Below are 23799 nucleotides of genomic sequence, written 5' to 3'. Positions count from 1 at the left end.
ATACTCATCTATTCAAGAAGCCAGGAAGAACACAACAAACATCTCCGCCAAGTACTGGAAACATTAAGGGCAGAGAAACTTTATGCAAAATTTTCCAAATGCGAATTTTGGATTCGGGAAGTGGATTTCCTAGGACATGTTGTAAGCAAAGAAGGAATACACGTGGACCCTTCCAAGATAAAGGCAATAGATAATTGGACTACTCCAAGAACCCCTACAGAAATCCGGCAATTTTTGGGACTCGCTGGGTATTACCGAAGATTCATACCGAACTTTTCAAAGATTGCCAAGCCACTTACCACCCTAACCCAGAAGAATGTGACCTTCGACTGGGGAGAAAAACAAGACAGCGCATTTCAGACACTAAAGCAAGCCTTATGTAGTGCGCCCATCCTAACCTTGCCAGAGGGAACGGAGGACTTCGTGGTCTATTGTGATGCTTCAAACCAAGGACTTGGGTGTGTCTTAATGCAAAGAGGGAAGGTCATCACCTACGCCTCAAGGCAACTAAAGACGCACGAAGTAAACTACACAACGCATGATCTTGAGCTAGGAGCAGTCGTCTTCGCTCTGAAGATATGGAGACACTATCTCTACGACACAAAATGTACCATCTTCACTGATCATAAAAGCCTCCAACATATCCTCAATCAGAAGGAACTCAACATGAGACAGAGACGATGGGTAGAACTACTAAGTGATTACGAGTGCGAAATTCGATATCACCCTGGAAAGGCTAATGTAGTGGCTGATGCACTCAGTCGGAAGGAGTACTCAGGTCGCCGAGTGAAGTCCCTAACTATAACGATCCATTCACACCTGTCCACACAAATCAAGGAAGCCCAAATAGAAGCCTTGAAATCCGAAAACGTGACAGGAGAAGCCCTAAGGGGAATGGATAAGAACCTTGAGACCAAGAACAACGGAATTCGTTATTTCATGGATCGAATTTGGATACCGAAGTTTGGTGGATTCAGAGAAATCGTTATGGACGAAGCCCATAAAACACGATACTCCATACATCCCGGCTCCGATAAGATGTATCTCGATCTCAAGAAGTTGTACTGGTGGCAAAACATGAAAGCCGAAATTGCTACCTACGTGAGCAAATGCCTGACATGTGCCAAAGTCAAGGTGGAATACCAGAAGCCCTCGGGTTTATTACAACAACCAGAAATACCCGAATGGAAGTGGGAGCGGATAACCATGGATTTCATAACAAAATTACCCAAGACAACAAGCGGACTCGACACCATTTGGGTAATTGTCGACAGTTTAACTAAGTCAGCGCATTTCCTACCGATCAAAGAGACGGATAAATTGGAGAAGTTAACAAGGACATACCTCAGAGAAATTGTACGACTGCATGGTGTGCCCATATCCATTATCTCGGACCGAGATAGTAGATTCACCTCAAGGTTCTGGCAGTCGCTACAAAAAGCTTTGGGGACAAGGCTAGACATGAGTACCGCTTATCACCCACAAACCGACGGCCAGAGCGAGAGAACTATACAAACCCTAGAAGACATGCTGAGAGCTTGCGTAATTGATTTTGGAAAAGCATGGGACACACATCTACCATTGGTCGAGTTCTCGTACAACAATAGCTACCACACCAGTATCAAAGCTGCCCCGTTCAAAGCCCTCTATGGCCGCAATTGCAGGTCACCTTTGTGTTGGGCCGAAGTGGGGGAGACGCAACTAGCAAAAGGACAAGCAACTGACAACACGCTCACTGGACCAGAAATCATAAGGGAGACTACGGAGAAGATTGTTCAAATACGAGAATGTCTAAAAGCATCAAGGGATAGACAAAAGAGTTACGCAGATAAGAGACGCAAACCCTTGGAATTCCAAGTTAGAGACCATGTCCTACTCAAAGTCTCACCTTAGAAAGGTTTAATATGCTTCGGAAAATGTGGAAAACTGAACCCTAGATACATCGGACCATTCGAGATCCTTGCCAGGATCGGTCCAGTGGCCTACAAACTTAGACTACCTCAGGAACTCCACAACGTACACCCTACCTTTCACGTATCGAATATGAAGAAGTGCTTATTGACGAGACCCTTTTCGTCCCTCTAGACGAAATTGCAATAAATGAAAACCTTCAATTTGTGGAGGAACCAGTAGAGATCATGGATCGAGAAATCAAAAGGACTAAACAAAGCCGCATACCCATTGTAAAGGTCCGCTGGAACGCCAAGCGAGGACCTGAATACACCTGGGAACGCGAGGATCAGATGAAACAAAAGTACCCGCATCTTTTTCCTAAAACTGTAAACACTATCTTAGATTAAATTTCGGGACAAAATTCCCTTAACAGGGGGATGATGTGACAACCCTATATTTTCCAAAAAGCATTGTAATACTCGAAAGCTAAGTACAACGAAATTAACCTCGAAAATAAAGTGTTCAAGTATCTAAGTTGGGATGCATCGAAAATTAGATATCATACCAAGGTTTCCAAAAACATAAAGAACGCTCAAAACCGGGTTATATTGAAGAAATTATAACCACTCGTATATTTACGACACGACGTTAAAACATTATTTGACGTAAAAAGTAGAATCTCAATAAAATGCATTTTTGCCTTAAGTATCTAAACAAAAGTCGTAGATCTCGTTGAAAGGTGAACGTGCATAAAAAGATCGCCCAAATTGGACCTCGTATGAAGAAGTTACGGATTTTCGAAGTTTCGTAACAGTAGTAGAGGGCTAAAAACTCAGATTGAAGATCGAGTGTTATTTAGCTATCGCCACCTAAACGGAAGTTGATGATCTCCTCAGTAGTAATAAAACAATAAAAAGACAAACGAAAACCGACGTCGAATAAAGAACCTATGAATTTTAAACGAACTTTAGGAGGCCCGGCCTATTAAAAATATATCATTAAAAATAAAGTCAAAACTAGCCGACGGAGTCTAAATAAAAGTTGTAGAGCATAATCTCACCTACGCGTGGATATAAAGAACGCGAAAAGCGGAGCTCGTACACGAAAGTTACGGAATTTAGAAGTCGGAAGCCAGGATTACGCCCCGCGTAATCTGGGAGTACGCCCCGCGTACTAGACCCAGAGTCGAGTCCCATCGGCCCGCCCAAGCTACGCTTAGCTAGACTCGAGTCGTAAGCCATGACGCATTTTTACGCCCAGCGTAACGACGTACGCGCTGCGTACTCCAAAATTACCCCCCGCGTACGAGGGTTTCCAGCCCTATAAATAGAAGGCATAAGCTCGAGTTTTTACACACCATTCACAATTCTCAGTCATTCTTCCACACCTCTAAGCTCCAGAGACCATTCCATCACCTCGGTTTCCGCACTCGAGCCCCCGACGAAAGATTTACGCTGCAGAGATCCCCGAAGAGCCCGACGACGCAACCATCCGCGGTCGAAGTTCTGCTCAACCCTAGCCTCTCTCTTCAAACTTAACGAGTGAGTTCATACCCCTACTTTTCAATTCTTTTCACGTTTTAGGGGGGGGGGGGGAAATACAAGTACATTACAAATCAAAGTATCGTTTTTATAATATCGTTCTTATAGGGTTTTGATACAGAAATAACTTTATGTTTAAAGGGCTATTATATCACCAAGTTGTTATTACCAAATGCGAACATACTTTTGGGAAACTATAATGAGTATAGTATTCAAGTGATTCATACATTTTACATATACATCTCGACAAATGAAATGCTTTCAAAAAGAGTAAAGTCTTTATTTTCATAAATCTGCTTATACCAAGTAATGTGAGACAATTGAACTTCAACGTACTCGTATGTATGCAATTCAAGTCCTGTATTATATATCTTAATCTCTTGGAGAGAGAGCGTGATACTTGTGTATAGATCTATACGGGATTGACAATCCCACACCTAAGCTGTTAGCTACAGCTAGGCCGGCAGGCCTGGGGTGACAAATGTCATAACAGTTCCAACGCCTGAAGAACGTTGTTACAGGCCATCAGTGTCAATAGCATGGTTGTAAAAGTCACATAAAAGTATAAAAACAAGTTTGATTTACGAGATTCATATATGCATTTCAGTTTTCCATTTTATCATTAACACAAATTTTATCACTGTTATTCAAGTATGGAAAACACAAACACACTCCAACACAGGAAACTTTTCAAATCATTTATAGAAAATATTGGATTTTCTGAAAACCTCTTTCATCGATTTACTATAAAAAAGGACATGCTTTTCAATGTAAATCACTTATGAACTCACCAACTTAATTGTTGACACTTTTTCGAAACCACTTGTATTTCTCAGGGAATCAGTAATACAGGTAACCACCAGCTTTTGGCGAAGGGAACACTAAGGATGTTTTATTATTGAACATTTATCATCTCATTGTAATATTCTTTTGCTAATATGTATAACGCAACAACATACGTTTTCATTATATATGTGATGGTTGTGTTACATTCTTTACAATATTCAATGGTTGTGATACTACGTGAAGTCATCCACCCCCGAATGTTTCCGCCATTCTGGTTTGGGGGTGTGACAATATCGGTCTTGATCATGCTTAAATAACGGGTCATATTAGCCTATTCCGAAGCAAACTCAGGGCAAAGCATGGCCCTTTGCTCAGCAGAGTACAATCCTGTAGAAAGTCTCCACCAATATTTTGCTCCGGACCTCAGAAGGTTCAGAGTGCACTTGACCTTCTGGTCAGCAAGGAATGAACAAGTGAAGAAACACCCCTCCACATCAGATAGCCACCTCATGGCTACGATCAGATCCCGGGCTCCATCGAAAGTCGAGGTCATCGTATTATTGAAGTCCCGATACTGAAAAACCCGTCCTGTCGCAACACTTGCAACTAACATGGCTATGGAGGCTGTAGCTGTAGCCGTCTCAACAATGGCTACACAGCGATCGTCAAAGAACTCTATCATCGTTGTCTTGAGTGACCTAACAACTCTAGTATCTAATCCAGAACGATGGCCACAACCTCCTCATGGAGGATCTCCCTGATACTGGCTTCTAACTCATCTGACCCAGCCTGCCGATCGGTTGTCGATCCTGATCCAGATCCAATCTCAACTCACCTTATCATCACCATACTGAAAATACACCAAGAAGATATCAGATAACCCACATAAATAACGGCAAACCAACTCCCAACAAAACCCTATGGGTTGTGACTTCCTTGCTACACGTGCATGTCATGTGCTTCCAGTAGTACGAGCACATACTACCTTCCACACCTAACTATATTTGTCTCAAGGATCACCACCTCGCCCTAAAAATACTCAAAATCATAGACGAACACTACAGGTATCACCTTGATGGTTGACCCCAGCAGAGGTAGAGTCACCTGTCGAAAAAGAGTCTTTCTACGACCGATGGCTAACCATAAAAACGAAAGAATGGCAAAGAGGATCAAAACCACAAAATGGAAGGTTTTCGTAGTCCCCAGGGAAGATCCTCACTCCCTAGAGGAAAGGCTATACATCGCACAACTGACCGAATGACCCCTCATGTCTCATCCATGAAACTTCCACCAACCCTGCATCATTCGCGTATGCTAGAAATACATAACACTGGACCCTATAGACATTCGAATATCTGATCCTACCCTAAGCCCTTCATAAAACAAGAACATGAAATAAGGCCAAACCAAACATTGTCAGGCTATAAGATCTTAGTTATATATAACCATGATGCATACACTAACCAACTACAATAATGATGTCAATTTCATAAAAGAAAGGCCCTAGGCTATCAGGCATCATATAATCATGCACTTCTATCATGTAATTCTTGAAGATCCGAAGCCAATCACTATCATGCTGTCCTAACATATCACAATAACAATATCGTATTTTGGGGTCTACTTACTGGCTCCGGCTGATCGTACACGTCGCATCCTCCTTGAGTATTTTGAAAACCATTTGAAAATCGTTTTGAAAAACTTTTCCTTAGTTTGAAACTGGATTCACATGAGTGTTCCTCCAATTCACTCAAACCAAGGATCTGATACCAACTTGTAACATCGATAAAATTTTAAAACTTTTACATAAATCCAAAAACCATCATTGTTTACAAAACGAGTTCAAAATTAAATAAATCCAAAAATCGTGAAACAAAAACATGATGAGGTGCACGATCACGCCTTCGCCTTCCCGCGGTCCTCAGAAGTACCTGAAACATAATCCAAAATTGTAAGCCCAAAGCTTAGTGAGTTTCCCCCAAAAACCAATATAATACAAAAACCAGAATAATATCACAAACAACACGCACTCAGAGCCTTCAGTCTAACTGGAATGCCCTACCGGCCTACAACCTATCTAGTACACTCACAGAACCTACAACATGACTGGTACGCCACATCAAGCCTTCAGCCTATCTGGGATATTCTCCAGGCCTTCGCCTGACTTGTACACCCCACTGGCCTTCAGTCTATCTGGGACGCAATGTGTCTGTTGGCCTTCAACACAAAGCAGGTATGCCTCAACCCAACCGCACAAAACATGTCAACATATACATAACAATTAAACACATAACCAATCAATAGGCAAATAGGCAGATCTTACAGATCACTAAGCATAGCATCATCCTAATACTAGGATACAGATCTAACATATATCTACAATACTCAATCATGCAACAATCAGGATAACAATCCAAAAGGGACGGCTTTGGTGCCTTCGACCCAACAAGTATAGTAAGGAAAACTCACCTCATAAGAAGTGCTGAACTGGTAGAATCCAACTCCAAAACTCAGGTCCGGACTCAAATACCTACAACCACCATGGGACCATTTCCATCAAAACTCTAAAATAACCAAAATTCCCTCAACAGACAAACTTGGTCAACCATGGTCAAAGTCTAAGTCAACAATCAAGGTCAATAGTCCATGTTGACCAAACTCATCGAGTGAACCTATCAACTCGTCGAGTTCCTTTAGTATTCAGAAAATCGTGAAAACCCCAGCCAACTCGCCGAGTTGGCTGGAAAACTCGTCGAGTTTTACCCTCATACTGATTCAGTCCTTTTTCATCAAGTCATAAGTTTCAAAATGTAGACCTAGCACCCAAGGGTTGGAAAGTCACGTAAAGTTGCCAACGTTATGTTCATGCATGCCCCAAAGAGGCTCTAACTCTCAAGGAAGGCTTAATAAGGGATCTTAAGAATGAAAGAGGCGTAGAACTCAATAAAGATTGCAACTTTAAGCTAAAATAGGCCACCAAACGTCCATATCTAAAGTGATAACTCCATGAGATGCTCAACCCCATGAACAATCTAAAAATGAGTCAAATATGAAAATAAACTTCCAAGGAAGTGATCTAAACAAATAGATGAGCAAGTTTTCGACTTTTTACCTCAAAATAGTACTTCAACTCAAGGAGATTCTGGATCTATAGCTTTACCTTCAAACTAGGCACCACCAACTTCAATCTCTTTCAAAAATGAGACCAAAAGAAGCAACTTTTAAGCTCCCACACTCAACTTGGGGTAAGATGCACAAATTCTAGGGTTTCTGGACAGAGGAGGTGATTATGGATGACATCAATGGGACTTAAGACCTTTAAATAGGGTGCAACACCCTGAAAATTAGGGTTTCTTATTCAGCCACCAACTTGTCGAGCTTTCTCTCACCAACTCGTCGAGTTGGTCCAAAAATATGCACGACCCAAAAGTCTTCAACAGGTCAAGTTAATGCCATCGACTCGATGAGTTCCAAGGGAATTTGCCTTTTGAGGAATAAATCTCATCTAGAAGTCAGGATGTTACACCTCACATAATTTTCGCCCAAAGTCTCAAATATAGTCTGCATCTCAGAGCCCCAACGGAAATATACGCCTTTCCTCTTTTGACGAGTGAGTGTGGGGGTATAGAAATCTTGGAGAAGTCATGAATAAATCTTCGATAATACCCTACTAATCCAAATAAACTCCAAATCTCCGAGGAGAATTTGAAACCTCCCAATGCACCATAGCCTCAATCTTGGCCGAATCGACCAAGATCCCATTTTGGTTAGTAAGGTGTACCAAGAACTGGAACTCTCGTAACCAAAAATCACACTTCGAGAACTTGGTGTATAGTCGTTCCCACCTTAAAAATCCTAGAAGCTCTCGAAGGTTCTCCTCATGCTGCTCCCTGGTTTTGGAATAGACCAGGATATCATCAATAAAGACAATGACAGAGCAATCAAACATCAGCCTGACACTCGATTCATCAAATCCATGAATGTTGTAGGCACTTTGATGAGCCCAAACGACATCAAAACGAACTCATAATGACCATAACGAGTATGAAACATGGTTTCTCGAAGTCCTCCTCTCTAAGCCTTATCTGATTATACCTCAGCCTCAAATCAATCTTGGAGAACCAAGATGCACCCTGAAATTGATCGAAGATGTCATCAATTCGTGGAAGTGGGTAACGGTTCTTCACTATTAACTTGTTCAACTCTCGGTAATCAGTGCACATCCGGTGTGAACCATCATTCTTCTTTACAAACAAGATCGGTGTTCCCCACGGCGAACTGCTCGGTCTAATAAACTTCGTGCCCAATAGCTCCTGAAGCTGAGATGACAAATCCTATATATCAGGTGGTGCCAATCGATATATCGCCTTGGAAATCGAAGCCTCACCTGGAACCAAATCAATCCTAAACTGAACCTGCATCTCAGGCGGCTCACCGGGTATCTCCTTTGGGAACACATCTCCAAACTCTCTAACAACAGGCACATCCAAAACTAAAGCATGCTTCCCAGCTCAGGTATCCAACACATAAGCAAGATAACCCATACAACCATGATAAATATACTGTCGAGCCCTGACAATAGAACAAAAGGCTGACCCAATTCGGGCAACCTCTCAATAAATAACTAGTTCTCCCCCACTTGGGGTTCGAATTACCACTCGTTAACCCTCGCAGTCAATCATAGCCCCAAATCTACTCAGCTAGTCCATCCCCCCAATCACACACACACACAGACACACACATCTCTCATGGGAATAAGGATCAGATCAATCTGATAAGGCACCCCAAATATCTCTAAAACACAACCCTGATAAACATTCGATCCAAAAATCTCGTGTTCTTCGGTGATAGAAAAAAACAACGGACACTCCAACTCTCCAAGAGTCATATGAAAACTCCTGTTGAAGGACTGAGATACAAAGAACCGACTTGCACGTAGGTCAAAAAGCCCAAGACCAGGGAAAGAGTTCACTAAGAAGGTACCTAACAAAATCATAAACATAAGCATACCATAAAATAACTGACAAAATAATAAAAGGAAACATACTAGTAATGACATCTGGCGCCGCCCTGGCCTCTTCGGCTGTAAGCTGGAAAGCACATTCTCTAGCCCATGGGGGCTCCGCCCTACCCTGGCGTACATCTATAATCCTTAAAGTATCTCGACGTTGGAGCCTGAGCCAGCCTCGCTACAAACAAGGGACAGTTGGCCATCACATGACCAATCTGCTCGTAGTGGTAACAAATCTTGGGAGCCGTGGGTGAGCCATGCTGATTACAATCCTTGGCATAATGCCCCTGCTTTCCACATTTCTGGCATCCAGATGATGATTGGCAAGCACCCTCATGAACCTTGACTCAATTGCCACAAGTACGGCCCCTTTGTTCCCTAAATCTCGAATCAACGAGTTTAAACCGCTTCGCTACAAGCCGTGACTCCACATGATCTTGTCTTAACTCCCTCGTCTAAATCTCTATATCAATCTTCTGTCTCCTCGTGGAATCCTGAAGCTCAGTGACGCTAGTATAATGCTGGGTCGACACAAACTGTCAAATATCTGTCTTGAGCGTGCTTAAGTACCAAGTTATCTGATCCTGCTCCGAAGCAGCAAACTCCAGGCAGAAAAGAGCCCTCTTAGTAAACATCTTGGTGATCTTCATCACCGACTTAGTCGTCTATCTCAACTCCAAGTACTCCTGAGCTAACCTCTCCCTCTCCACCAATGGAACATATATCACATGGAACATCTACGAGAACTGCTCCCAGGTAACATAAGCCCTCTATTTAGAAGTGTAAGTACATGTCACCAATCTCCACCAATCCTTCACCCCCAACATGAGAAGTTTCATGGGTACACTTGACCTTCTGGTCAGCAGGGAATAAACACGTGAAGAAACAACCCTCCACATTAGACAACCACCTCATCGCTACAATCGGGTCCCTAACCCCATCTAACTCTAGGGGCTTCGTTTTATCGAAGTTTCGATAATGGAAAGCTCTCTCCCTTCGAAACCCCACGGTAGCAATAGTCACGGTAGCAGCAACAACATCCTCAAAGAGTGCAACATAGTAATAATCAAAGAGCTCAATCATGACGGTCTTGATAGACTCAAACAGCAACAATCATCACTCAAATCTGATCGTTAACCATGTCCTATCCTGACCACTCGCACCAGATCTAGATCTAGTTCCTTTCATGAACATCATACTAAAAATAAACCAAGATATACATTAGAAGGGTTGCAATTCATACTGTTATAACCATCATGACTAGACTAACCCTCAGGATTTATGACTTCCTTTCTACACGTATGGTATTTTGCTTTTAGTAGTACGGGCCCATATTACCTTCCACACATATCCATGTTTGTCTCAAGGATCATCACAAACACCCAAAACGAATAGAAAACTAGGATAGGGATACATCCTATCCTCAATATCTCAAGAGTGGCTAATCATTCCTCAACCGGTTTGCTATAACCATATAGTCACTCATGAAACCTCCACCAACCTGATGGGTTTTTGGTAAAACAAATAAACTAGAAAACAATTCATAAGTTCACATGCAACCTACTTTGGATCTATGTTTTAACTATTGAACATACAACTTTGAATTGCAAAACAAGAACCCTAGAGGAGAGAGGCTATTTTCAAAATCTATAAACTAGGGTTTAGTAATTACATACCTTTCAATTGTTATACTAAACAATTGATAATTCCCTTGATCTTGATCTTGATCTTCTTGGAAGCTTAGCACCACAAGTGTAATGCCTCTAATGGAATCACACCCAAACTAGCAAGAAGGAAAGTAGAAGAGAGAGGGGAGAGGGAGTATGCAAAATTTCGGCCCTTAGGGTTTCTTCAAAAGAAAGAGTGACCAAAATATGAACCAGGAGGCTCCTTATATAGCTGAGGGATCTAGGGTTTAGGGGAAACCCTAGTTATCCTTTGCTTAGGGCCTAAGCAAACCCAAGGGCCTTATCCAAGCCCCTATGGACGAAATTATTAGGGTTTCTCCTAAAGATTTCATCCACCCTCATCCAAGGGGGTTCTAGAGCCTTCCACTCAACTATTAGATAATTCCAAACTAGTCCCTGCACCTTATAATTAATTCTTTTAACCCCAAAATTAATTCTAATTAACTTCTGGCTAACAATTAATTAAACAACATGATTTCTTATTAATATATTAATCTTTTAACATATTAATAAATTCATTTATATTAATTTATTAATCTTATAATAAATTAATATCTCTCCTTTCATAATTTCCTTGTCCGGTTGCTAGGTTTGAGGGCAACCCAAAATGATTGTGCTGCTATCAATTCAAGTACATACCAATTATAGTTATGGGCTTAGACACCCAATCCAACAGTCTCCCACTTGGATAAGTTTGTAACTATAATTGCTAGTGCGCCTTCTAAATTTGACCAGCAAATTGTAGCTTCCAAAAAGCTGCTGCCGAACTCTAACCCAGTCAGTTACGTGTCCTAAGATAAGTGATCATATAATCCTTCGTTCTGCTAGATATCCCTAGACAAAAGACATGGAATGCAGTCAACCTCTTTGTCCAGAATCTATGTTTCCCGATTCCTGATTTGTGATGATGTAGGACTTCTAATTGAACACATCAATTTAGTCCTGGCTGGGCCCAGCACATAAGTCAACACCAAATCATCGAGGGGCCCACAGATTTCGCTTTTCCCGTTAGGGCAAAAGGAACGAATAAACATTGACTCATATGCTTGTATCTTTTACTCATCAAACCATACATGATAATATGTTTTATAACACCAAGTTACTGATGCGTTTTCGTATCACCAATGCATAGCCGACTTGCAAATCACAACTCGTATATCTCTGTTTCAAGATTATAAGATATTATCGTCTCAGTATTACTCGTGATGAATTCCATGAAGTAATACTCTGAGCGAGGGTTTATTTAATACCCAAATCTCAGTTTCTGAGTACTCATGAACGTTGCAGCAAATACATTGCCATGTCTATCCTTAGACAATCTACAATCCAGTTCATGACAGTCTTGATTCACTACTTACTTCCAAAAGTACGAGCGACCGTGGAGTTTGAATAATCTTATTATTCGGGAAGTAAAACATGCAAAAAATGAAACACAATAATAAACAATTGACAAAAGGTAGAACCCAAACTTATAAATAATACTTTATTATTTAATCACCAAAAGTCAATTACATTTACTTTGTTACAAGTTTCAGAAAACTAATCTAACTACTAAAACTAATATCATCTTTCAGTCCTATGCTCCGAGCATGCGGAATATGCTTAGCCCTACTCAGACCCTTTGTGAGGGGATCTGTTGGGTTATCTTCAGATGACACCCTCTTCACTATAAGATGGCCTTCTTCTACTCTATGTCTGATGAAATGGTACTTTCTGTCGATATGTCTGGTTTTACCATGATCTATCGGTTCCTTTGTCAAGGCAACCGCTCCTTCATTATCGCAGAACAGTTCCATAGGCTCCTGGATGGTTGGAAGAACTTCGAGATCTCCGATGAAGTTCCTCAACCAAGCTACTTCTTTCGACGCTTCACTTGCTGCTATGTACTTTGATTCACAAGTAGAATCAGCCACCGTATCTTGCTTGGAACTCTTCCAAGTAACTGCTCCTCCATTTAGTAAAAATACCCAGCCCGACTGAGAACGGAAGTTATCTCTATCCGTGTGAAAGCTGGCATCACTATAACCATCTACTCTCAAAGTATCATTGCCACCAAGCACAAGGACCCAGTTCTTCATCCTTCACAAATACTTGAGTATATTCTTTACGGCTATCCAATGTGCTCTACCTGGGTTTCCCTGATAGCGACTGACCATGCTCAAAGTAAAGGCCACATCAGGGCGAGTACATGTCATAGTGTACATGATCGATCCGACAGCGGAAGCATAAGGTACACGACTCATGTCATCTATTTCCTCATCTGTACTCGGGCATTGAGTCTTACTCAATTTGGTATTGCTCTGGATAGGTAGCTCTCCCTTCTTGGAATTTTCCATACTAAACCTCTTTAGTACCTTATCCAAGTATGTGCTCTGACTAAGTCTAAATAGTCTCTTGTTTCTATCTCTCAATATTCTAATCCCAAGAATATAGGCGGCTTCTCCAAGGTCTTTCATGGCAAAACACTTTCCAAGCCAAGACTTAACTTCATTCAAGGTTGGAACGTCGTTACCAATGAGTAATATGTCATCGACATACAACACCAGAAAAGTTACTATACTCCCACTAGCCTTGATATACACACAAAACTCATCTTCACTTCTAGAGAAACCAAACTCTTTGACTTTCTCATGGAAGCAAAGATTCCAGCTACGAGATGCTTGTTTCAATCCATAAATGGATTTCTGAAGCTTGCACACTCTATTGGGAAACTTTGCATCAACAAAACCTTCTGGCTGACTCATGTAAACATCCTCAGCCAACTTCCCATTAAGGAAAGCAGTCTTGACATCCATTTGCCAGATTTCATAGTCATGAAAGGCAGCTATGGCGAGCAATATCCTAATAGATTTAATCTTAGATACTGGTGAAAAAGTCTCATCATAGTCAACCCCTGGGGTTTGAGTGAAACCTTTTGCAACCAGTCGAGCCTTGAATGTATGCACATTCCCATCCATGTCTATCTTCTTTTTGAAGATCCATTTGCACCCAACTGTCTTCCGACCTGGTGCACTATCAACCAAATTCCAAACTTGGTTGTCATACATGGACTTAATCTCGCTGTCCATTGCCTCTTTCCACTTGGAAGCCTCTAGGCCTGCCATTGCTTCCTTATAAGTGACTGGTTCATCTAAGTTTACCAGTGTTCTGTCACTTATGAATGTGTCACCATCTGAAGTAATATGTAAACCATACAACTCAGGTGGCACACTCACCCTAATGGATCATCAAAGAGGTAATGATTTATCAACTGGTTCAACAGGAACTGTTTCCTCTGGTTGAGTGCTAGTATCATCTAAGTTTCCTGTATTGGTTGACTCTTGAATCTCTTCAAGGTCAATGGTACTCCCACTATCTTCTTTGAATATGAGCTCTCTTTCCAGAAACACTCCTCTTCGAGCTACAAACACAATGTTTTCACTAGGTCTGTAGACCAAATATCCAAAAGACTGCTTTGGGTAACCAATGAAAACACATTTCTCACTTCTAGCTGCTAGCTTGTCATGAGTCTCTCGTCTTATGAAAGCTTCACAACCCCAAACTTTAATATGTGCTAACGAGGGAACTTTCGCTGTCCACATTTCGTGAGGTGTTTTGGCAACCTTCTTTGTAGGGACAAGATTGAGGATGTGGGCGGCTGTCTCTAAGGCATACCCCCAGAAGTGAATAGGAAGCGAGGCACGACTCATCATAGAACGAACCATGTCTAACAAGGTTCGATTACGCCTCTCAGGTACACCATTTAACTGTAGTGTCCTAGGAGGAGTCAATTGTGAGACTATCCCACATTCTTTCAGATAGTCGTTGAACTCGGTACTAAGATACTCCCCGCCTCTATCGGATCTAGGTATCTTTATCTTTCTGTTGAACTTTTCAAAGGTTTCTGACTTATGTTTGATCAAGTAGATGTAACCATATCTGCTATAATCGTCAGTGAAAGTCACATAGAATCGATTAGCATCCGTTGTGGTTGATCTGAAGGGCCCACACACATCTGTGTGTATGAGATCTAACAGACCTTCACCTCTTTCACAAGACCCTGTGAATGGTGATTTTGTCATCTTTCCCAAAAGACAAGACTCACACATATCATCTGATTTTAGGTCAAATGATTCCTACACTCCATCCTTTTGGAGTTGGGCTATGCGTTTCTTATTAATGTGTCCAAGACGACAATGCCACAAGCATGCCTTGTCTACACTATTAGACAAGTCAATATTAAGTACACTATTTCCTAAGCTATCAACACAAGTCACTGTTTCATACACACCATCACAAGATAAAGCTTCAAACATAAACACACCATTCTTATAAACAAAAATTGAACCATTCAAATCATTAAAAGAATATTTAAAACCTTGTTTGAACAATGCATGAAATTAAATAATGTTTCTCGTCATCTCAGACGAATAGCAACAATTTACTAAGTCTAATCTAACATCATTACTAAGCAATAGTTGATAAACTCCGATCTTGGTCACTGGTGAAGACTTTCCGTTCCCTATGATCAAGTTTATTCTCACATGATCTATCTCCTCACTTTCTTTTAGCCCCTGCAAATCAGAACAGATATGAAAACCACATCCTGTATCAAGGACCCATGAACGAGAAGATAATGAGTTATTAGCAGAAATAGTGTAAATACCTGCCGTGGATGGATTCACTTTTCCATCCTTGATATCTTGCAGATATTGTGGGCAAGATCTCTTCCAATGCCCCTTTTGATTGCAGTAAAAACAAATGGCCTCTTTTGGATCAGAAACATGGGGAGTGGAACCATTGGGCTTAGCCTTCGGGCCATTACTAGATGACACAGCTTGAGCCTTGCTCTTTTAGTTTTTCTTGGGAGGACCATTCCTCTTCTTCCCCTTTCCCTGTCCAATGACCAAGACAGGGGCACTTGCAGGTGTGGAAGGTATACTTTTACCCTTCATCCCTGCCTCGGCTGTCTGCAACAAGTTGTGTAATTGGGCCAATGTCTGCTCAGTGTTGTTCAAATGGTAAGTTAAAATGAACTGACCATAACAATCAGGCAATGAGTTCAAGACCATGTCAATGGCCAATTCCTCATCGAAGTGAATGTTAAGCTTGACCAAACGCTCTATGTATCATTGCATTCTTTGCACATGAGATACAACTGATTCCCCTTCTTTCATCTTGCAAGCCATGAGTGACTTGACTACCTGAAACTTTTCTTGACGAGCTCGCTTATGGTACTTTTCCATAAGGTCCTTGTTCATCTCAAAAGGCCAGTAGTCCTCATAGTACCTTTGTAATTCTGGGGACATGGTTGCAACCATGATGCATGCCACTTTGGTAGCATCATCATAGTGTTTCTTGTAGGCAGCATACTCTTCGGGAGTGGCTTTGGACTCATCAAGTTCTTTGAGCTCCTTTTCAAGGACATACTCTTTGTCCTCGAATCTAAGCGCCATCTTGATGTTACGCATCCAATCGTTATAGTTGGAGCCATCTATAACGACTTTGGAGCAGATGTTTAGTAGATAGAAGTTGTGGCTGGAGGATGATGAAGCAGAAGTGTTTCCAAGAGTAGACATCTGAAAAGAAAGATAGTTTTAGTTAGATTTCAAGACAACTCAATATAATAAACCAAAGATATCATATCAAGGTTAGGACCCAACTATGACGATTTACAACTTAGAAATGGGATGCCGAGATCCAAGTTCAAATCTCCATAAAGGTAGGTGAATGACGATTCACCAATTCCACCATTAGACAAAATAAACAAAGTGAAATTCCTAATTCTTTTGAGATACATTAAAACTATTTAATGGCATGTTTTAATCTCGGATTATACTCTACTATTTGTGACTGGGATACCGAGGATCACAAACTAGATGTGAATAACCTTGCAAATGTGCTTGGTAACCTTATTGTCTTCATCATTAACTATTGATGTGCCGGTAAACCACACACGCTCCATCAAAATGATAATTATAAGATACCCATTACTACTCTTTATTAGTGCTTTTTAGTGTGCCGGTTAACCACACATGCTCCACTAACGACCAATAAAGCATAATGTGCAATTTTATGGATTAGCATACTTTACACATTTTTCCTAAAGTAACTAGAGTTAGGATTTTGAAAAATAGTGTTCTAGTACTTTCTTTAATAGCATTATACTTTTAATGAGAAGTAGTTGTCCTATCAAATCCTTTCTGGTAACGACCCTCCACTAATCAAGGAAGCGGTGGGTGAGAGTGGACACCCATTCAACTACCATTTTATAGGCAGTTTCCTTATACCCCCCTTATAGACTAGCTTCGTGAATGAGGCATACTAGCGATTTGACTAACCATATTCTTATACATATTTAATATTTAACTTTTAATTATAATATATATATATATATATATATATATATATATATATATATATATATATATATATATATATATATATATATATATATATAAGGTGTGTTTTAAAACATTTTAAAACTCCAAGGGTTTATATAAATTTTCGAAATTTAAACTATTAAATTTTAAATTTAAATAAACCAATTAATTAGATTTAATATTTATCTATTAATTAACTTTTAATTAATTTATTAAATCTTGTAAGGATTATCTAATTAAATTATTCAATTAATTTAATCCTAATCCTTATCCCTCTAAATTTCGAAAAATAGGGTAAAGGATAATTATCCAATTAATCTAATCAAGTAACAATTATCCAAAACAAGAAACCCTAAAAAAAGGCTAGCAATTTCAAAATTTACAAGGGAGGAGGCTAGGGTTTTCAAAACCCAAACCCTAATTTCGATTAGGGTTTTCTGGAGGCTAGGGTTTTCGAAAAAACCCTTTGATCCCCAACCCTAAAAATCGAAAAAATGGCCTTTAGGGTTTAATAGCTATAAACCCTAATTTGCAATTCAACAATTATAGCAATTCAATTTAAAACAAACAATGGCTCTGATACCACTGATGGGTTTTTGGTAAAACAAATAAACTAGAAAACAATTCCTAAGCTCACATGCAACCTACTTTGGATCTATGTTTTAACTATTGAACATACAACTTTGAATTGCAAAACAAGAACCCTAGAGGATAGAGGCTATTTTCGAAATCTATAAACTAGGGTTTAGTAATTACATACCTTTCAATTGTTATAGTAAACAATTGATAATTCCCTTGATCTTGATCTTGATCTTCTTGGAAGCTTAGCACCACAAGTGTAATGCCTCTAATGGAATCACACCCAAACTAGCAAGAAGGAAAGTAGAAGAGAGAGGGGAGAGGGAGTATGCAAAATTTCGGCCCTTAGGGTTTCTTCAAAAGAAAGAGTGACCAAAATATGAACCAGGAGGCTCCTTATATAGCTGAGGGATCTAGGGTTTAGGGGAAACCTAGTTATCCTTTGCTTAGGGCCTAAGCAAACCCAAAGGCCTTATCCAAGCCCCTATGGACGAAATTATTAGGGTTTCCCCTAAAGATTTCGTCCACCCTTATCCAAGGGGGTTCTAGAGCCTTCCACTCAACTATTAGATAACTGCAAACTAGTCCCTACACCTTATAATTAATTCTTATAACCCCAAAATTAATTCTAATTAATTTCTGGCTAACAATTAATTAAACAGAATGATTTCTTATTAATATATTAATCTTTTAACATATTAATAAATTCATTTATATTAATTTATTAATCTTATAATAAATTAATATCTCTCCTTTCATAATTTCCTTGTCCGGTTGCTAGGTTTGAGGGCAACCCAAAAGGACTGTGCTGCTATCAATTCAAGTACATACCAATTATAGTTATGGGCTTAGACACCTAATCCAACACAACCCTGTAGTCACTCATGCATGCTTATCATACATGACATTGGATCTTATAGACGGTCGAATACTTCACCCTATCCTAAACCCTTCACCAGACATGAACAAGAAATAAGGCTAAATCAAACATTCTTTATTCTCTGACTATAAAATCTTAATTATGTACAACTGCGATGCACACACTAAACAATTATAGTAATGATGTGAATTTCACCTAACATATGAGAAGTCCTCCTAGGCTATCATATATCATATATAAGACAATTCTATCGTGTAATCACTAAAGATCCCTAGCCTATCACTAACACGCAGTTATATCATACTCATAAATAACAACTAAAAGTATGAGTAACTTTGGGTATACTCTTGTTACACCGTTGATCGTACACATTACATCCTTCCTTGGTTACTTTTGAAAACAATTTTGAAAACCATTTGAAAACTATTGTAGTTCCTTAGTTTGAGTCTAGATTCACACAAATGTTTATCCAATTCTCTCAACCATGGCTCTGATACCAACTTATAACACCTCAAAAATCTAGGTAAAAAATTTCTTTTTTAAATCATGAAATCATTGTTTTCAAATAAAGTAAAAAATCAGCCAATAATTTACAAAATATTGTTCTCAAACATAGAAATCATATATCAAAGTGTCCCAAATCAAAATCATCAAAACCAAGAGGATGTACACGATCATGCCTTCGCTTTCCCATAGTCATCCAAAGTACCTGAAACATAAAACTAAAATTCTAAGCCAAAACTTAGTGAGTTCCCCAAAAATACCACCACACAATATATAACAACATGAATATTGGGTCCACAACTAACAGACTGGATTACCACGGAGTACATAACATGAGTCTAGCTTTTTGTTAGGCTCAAAGATCATGTATGGCTAACTCGTGAGCCCACATCATAAGTTTGGCTTGCCCCTTGGACCCAAAACATATGTTTGGCTTTCTCCTAGGTTTATTGGCTTTCGTACAAAGCACTAACGCCTCAACCCAACCGTACTATGTCAACATACACATAACATATAACAGATAAAGATATTACCATTCAATAAGACTAACATGCAGATCTACAGATCACTATCGCATAAAAACATCCTATATACCAGGACTTTGTACCAACAAGTCAATACATAGTAACAACATCCTTTAAAACAGGGCACACAATCCAATGGGCTGGTATTGGTGCCTTCGACTCGCAAGTACAGTGAGGAAAATTTATCTATCAATCCGATTAAAAAACTGAGTAAGTCTCTACCCCAAATATTAGCTCTACCCATCACAAATTCATCAAGTAGGGACCAATCTCAAATATAAATCAAAATACCCAAATTAACCTTAGGTTAAACTTTGTCAAATCCAGGTCAAAGTCAAAAAGTCAAACCTTGTCAACACAGCTAAGTACGTCTAACGTACTCAACTTGTACACTTAGCGTACTCGAGCTTGACCAAAAAAGGGCTGGTTGACCTTGTACACGCCGCATACATGGGTTACGCCCAACATACACAATGGATTCCTTTCCTTTCTTATTAAGAGCTTATTCCTTAAAGTCTTTTGCCCAAATTCCATATCTATCCCTCAAATAATGTCTTTAACCATAAAGTTTCTAACTTTGTGGTCTTTCATGGTATTAAGTGCCCAATAACAAAAACCATAACTTCGTAACTCATTAAAACATTATAACCCATACATGGAGGAAACTAACAATCAAGATTGCATTTTATGACCTTAGATACTCCAAATCGTCTAGAAGGACAATTTATTTGGATCTAGAGAATTCCATACTCAAGAACACCATTGATTGGGGACAAAATCACATAATAACATCATATAAGCTAGATCTAACCAAATAACCATCAAGGTATGAACTTTATACCTTCTAGAGATGTAGGGGGTGCAAAACTTCCAGATCCAAGGTTGTTCCAAGCTTCCAAGTTATTCTCTTTTCATTCTTCTTCCTCAATGAACACCATAACACACACAAATTCAAGAATGCTAAAAAACAAATTAGGGTTTTGAAAAGTCGAAGTTGAGGCTGGAGGCTGCTTTAAGAAAGAAAACTTAGGATCTAAGGATGTTTAAGTAGGGTCTAAACCATAAATATTAGGGTTTGAGATTTGGCATGTACGCCCAGCGTACCTGGGTACGCCCCGCATACTCAAGGTGGCTCCAAAAATTACAAAAATGCAATTAAGAGTCAAAATGCAACAATTCTCATATCATGGATTAAAAATGGAAAATAACTAAATATCAATATGTTATACTTATTTTTGAAAACGTATTTTCAAAAAACATATTTAAAAATGTGTTTTTTTTTTGACAACGTATTTAAAAATATATTTTCAAAAAAATGTATTAAAAACGCATTGTGGAAAATCTATTTTTACAATGTATTTAAATACGTACTTATATTTATTTTTGTTTTAGAATAATAATAATAATAATAATAATAATAATAATAATAATACTAGGATTAAAAAAATGTAGGGTTCAAAGTAGTCTATGGATTATGGCAATGGACCCCCTTTATGAAGTGTAGGTTAAAAACTCAAGACTTGTCTTATTCCTTATATATTGTCATGTATTATTCATAATTAGGGTTAAGAGTGAGGCAAAATGTAGCCTCCAAACATAATGAGGTTTCTTATTAGAGTTAGACTCTTTAGTTTATCCTAAAAGTGTAATTTATTCCTCATGTTCATGAATAAATTGATTGATCATTCGACATATCTTCATTATTGTGTTCGTTCTTATTTTCCGCATTTTGTTCATCAAATCGTAATTATGGTTTTAATCCAAACAAGTGGTATCAGAGTGGGTCTTTCAAGATCTATTGATTTTTGAAGTATCGGTTCTTGATTTGATTATTTTCTGCACAAGTTATTGAAGATTTTTGGTGTTTTGGCGATTTGGAATCATGATTTTTGTTCGATCTACCGTTCATGGAGACTTATGTATTCAATTACTGTTCATCTGGGTAATTTTCCTTTAATCCGATTCTTATATTGTTTGTATTTTCTGATTGGATCTTATCAATTGTTTGATACAAAATTGATCTATAAAATCTCTTTTGATCTGGCCCAATGATTTGTTGCTCATTAGTATTCACTGATCCGATTGTTCAAGCCCAATTTTTTTTTTTATTATTATCATCCAGACAATATAATCTTCCAACCAGGGTTTCTCATTCAAGCTTTGATCAATTGATTTGTGTTTGAGATTCGTATGTTTTATTCAATTTCTGATTTGATTCAATATTTGATGACAGGATCCGAAATTCGATTGTGATATTTTGGACATTCAAATGTTCTTGTTTGCAAATTTAGATGATGTTTGTTTTGGAAGTGGTCAAATGTCTTTTGTTTTTTTTCCATGTCTGCGGAAGAAGACGTGGATTAAAAGTCTTTTTTTATGTATTCATACAAAAAGTCTTAATGCAATAAGATTGTGTTTTGATTAGAATGAACTAAAACTTAAGAGATCTTGTAATAAAGGAGATTAATTAACCATATTTTTTTCTCATATTAAAATACGAATAATTCACGTTGGTTTTTAATAAATTGAAAAACCTATCCATTTAATAATATTTACGAACAATTTAATAGATTTATAGTATTTTGTAAGAAAATATTAGATAATATAAAAAAGCAACATAAAAATACAATCCTTGAAATTAATGTTGAAACAACCAAAGCTCAAATGCTAAAAACTCAACATCTCATACATTACTAATCTATTAAAATTTATATTTGACTTAAACTTTGCCAATAACAATTTCATACAGTTTCAAACATATAATATTTTTTAAAACATTAGATAAACTATATATATTTCGACTTAAACCGGAAGGCCGCATACTTATTAAAGTGATATTTTTAAAAACATAAAGGATTGTTTTGATGATTGTCTTACAATATTAAAACTAAATTCACAAAACTAACATATTTTTATGAAATCATTCATTCTACACGCATTAACCGGTCAGCAATTTGATCTCGTAGATGAACCATATATTCCCGGTCTCTTGCACTTCCGTGTGGTTGTACCTCATGCACGTCATCCTCCTCCTCCTCCTCCTCATCATCATCATCTTGTACATTGTTGCTTTGAAGTGATATATCGACTTGATTATATTGAGAAAAATACTCATCACTTAATCCCTCTTTTATTATATAATTATGAAGCGCAAAACATGCAATGACGATGTTTCTTTGTGTAACCAATGGAAATGGAGCCATTCTCTTCAATATAGGGAAACATGCTTTCAAGAGACCAAAAGCACGTTCAACAACATTTCGAAGTTTTGCATGTTAGTGATTAAATTTTTCTTTGTTGGTTAATGCACGTCTTCGATGAAAATCTCCAAGCCAATACTGCACATTATGATAAGGAGCCATAAATCCTCGGGTGTGTGTATACGCAGCATCACAAAGATAATACTTATCTATAAATATAAGGAAATAATTAATTTAAAAAAAGTAGAAATATTAAAATGAAAATGTAAACAAACCTGGTGGTGGAATTGGAAATGGTGCATCTCGATCTGTTAAAGCTTCAGATAATATTCTTGAATCATGAGCTATGCCTTCCCATCCAGCCACGACAAATGTTAAAATCATATTGAAGTCGCATATTGCCAATATATTTTGAAAACATTCGCCTTTTCCCCTTCCTCTATACAAATGTTGTTTGTCGAGAGGGACAATAGCATGTACCAAAGTTCCATCAAGTGCACCAACCGCTCCTTTGAAAATGCTTCGTAACCTCCTATTATGTCCCGGAACATTTGGATTTGGATTAAAGGAAGTTGGTACTATTATCTCATTTGCGAACACCATCATTTTATCCAATACTTCGTAAAAATACTTATGAATCGTTTGTTTTGAGTGTTGAAATCTACGTTTGATGATTACATAACGTTGATTGTGACCGCTCATCATCAAGAACATCACCATCTTCTCTTCAACCGATATATGTTTACTATCCTTTAACCAACTTTTTACTCTAAAATGTGTGCAAATCCGAACATAAGACTCACATGACATACGTAAGAGCTCAATGCATTG

At 38.6% G+C, this 23799-nt stretch overlaps 1 protein-coding gene across 1 annotated transcript; it reads right to left on the bottom strand.

Annotated features, from left to right (window-relative positions):
• Nucleotides 1–23043: 23043 nt before the first annotated feature.
• On the bottom strand, nucleotides 23044–23571 carry LOC145099169 (uncharacterized). Its single transcript, XM_079036760.1, has 2 exons — nucleotides 23244–23571; nucleotides 23044–23177 (listed from the first exon to the last, which is right to left on the bottom strand). The coding sequence occupies exons 1-2, from the start codon at nucleotides 23569–23571 to the stop codon at nucleotides 23044–23046; spliced, it is 462 nt and encodes a 153-aa protein (XP_078892886.1).
• Nucleotides 23572–23799: the final 228 nt, after the last annotated feature.

The sequence above is a fragment of the Lactuca serriola genome, chromosome 4 (assembly GCF_051521515.1).
Source record: "Lactuca serriola cultivar US96UC23 chromosome 4, Lser_US96UC23_V15, whole genome shotgun sequence".
Lineage (NCBI taxonomy): Eukaryota > Viridiplantae > Streptophyta > Magnoliopsida > Asterales > Asteraceae > Lactuca > Lactuca serriola.
This window is presented reverse-complemented; position numbering and strand designations above follow the sequence as displayed.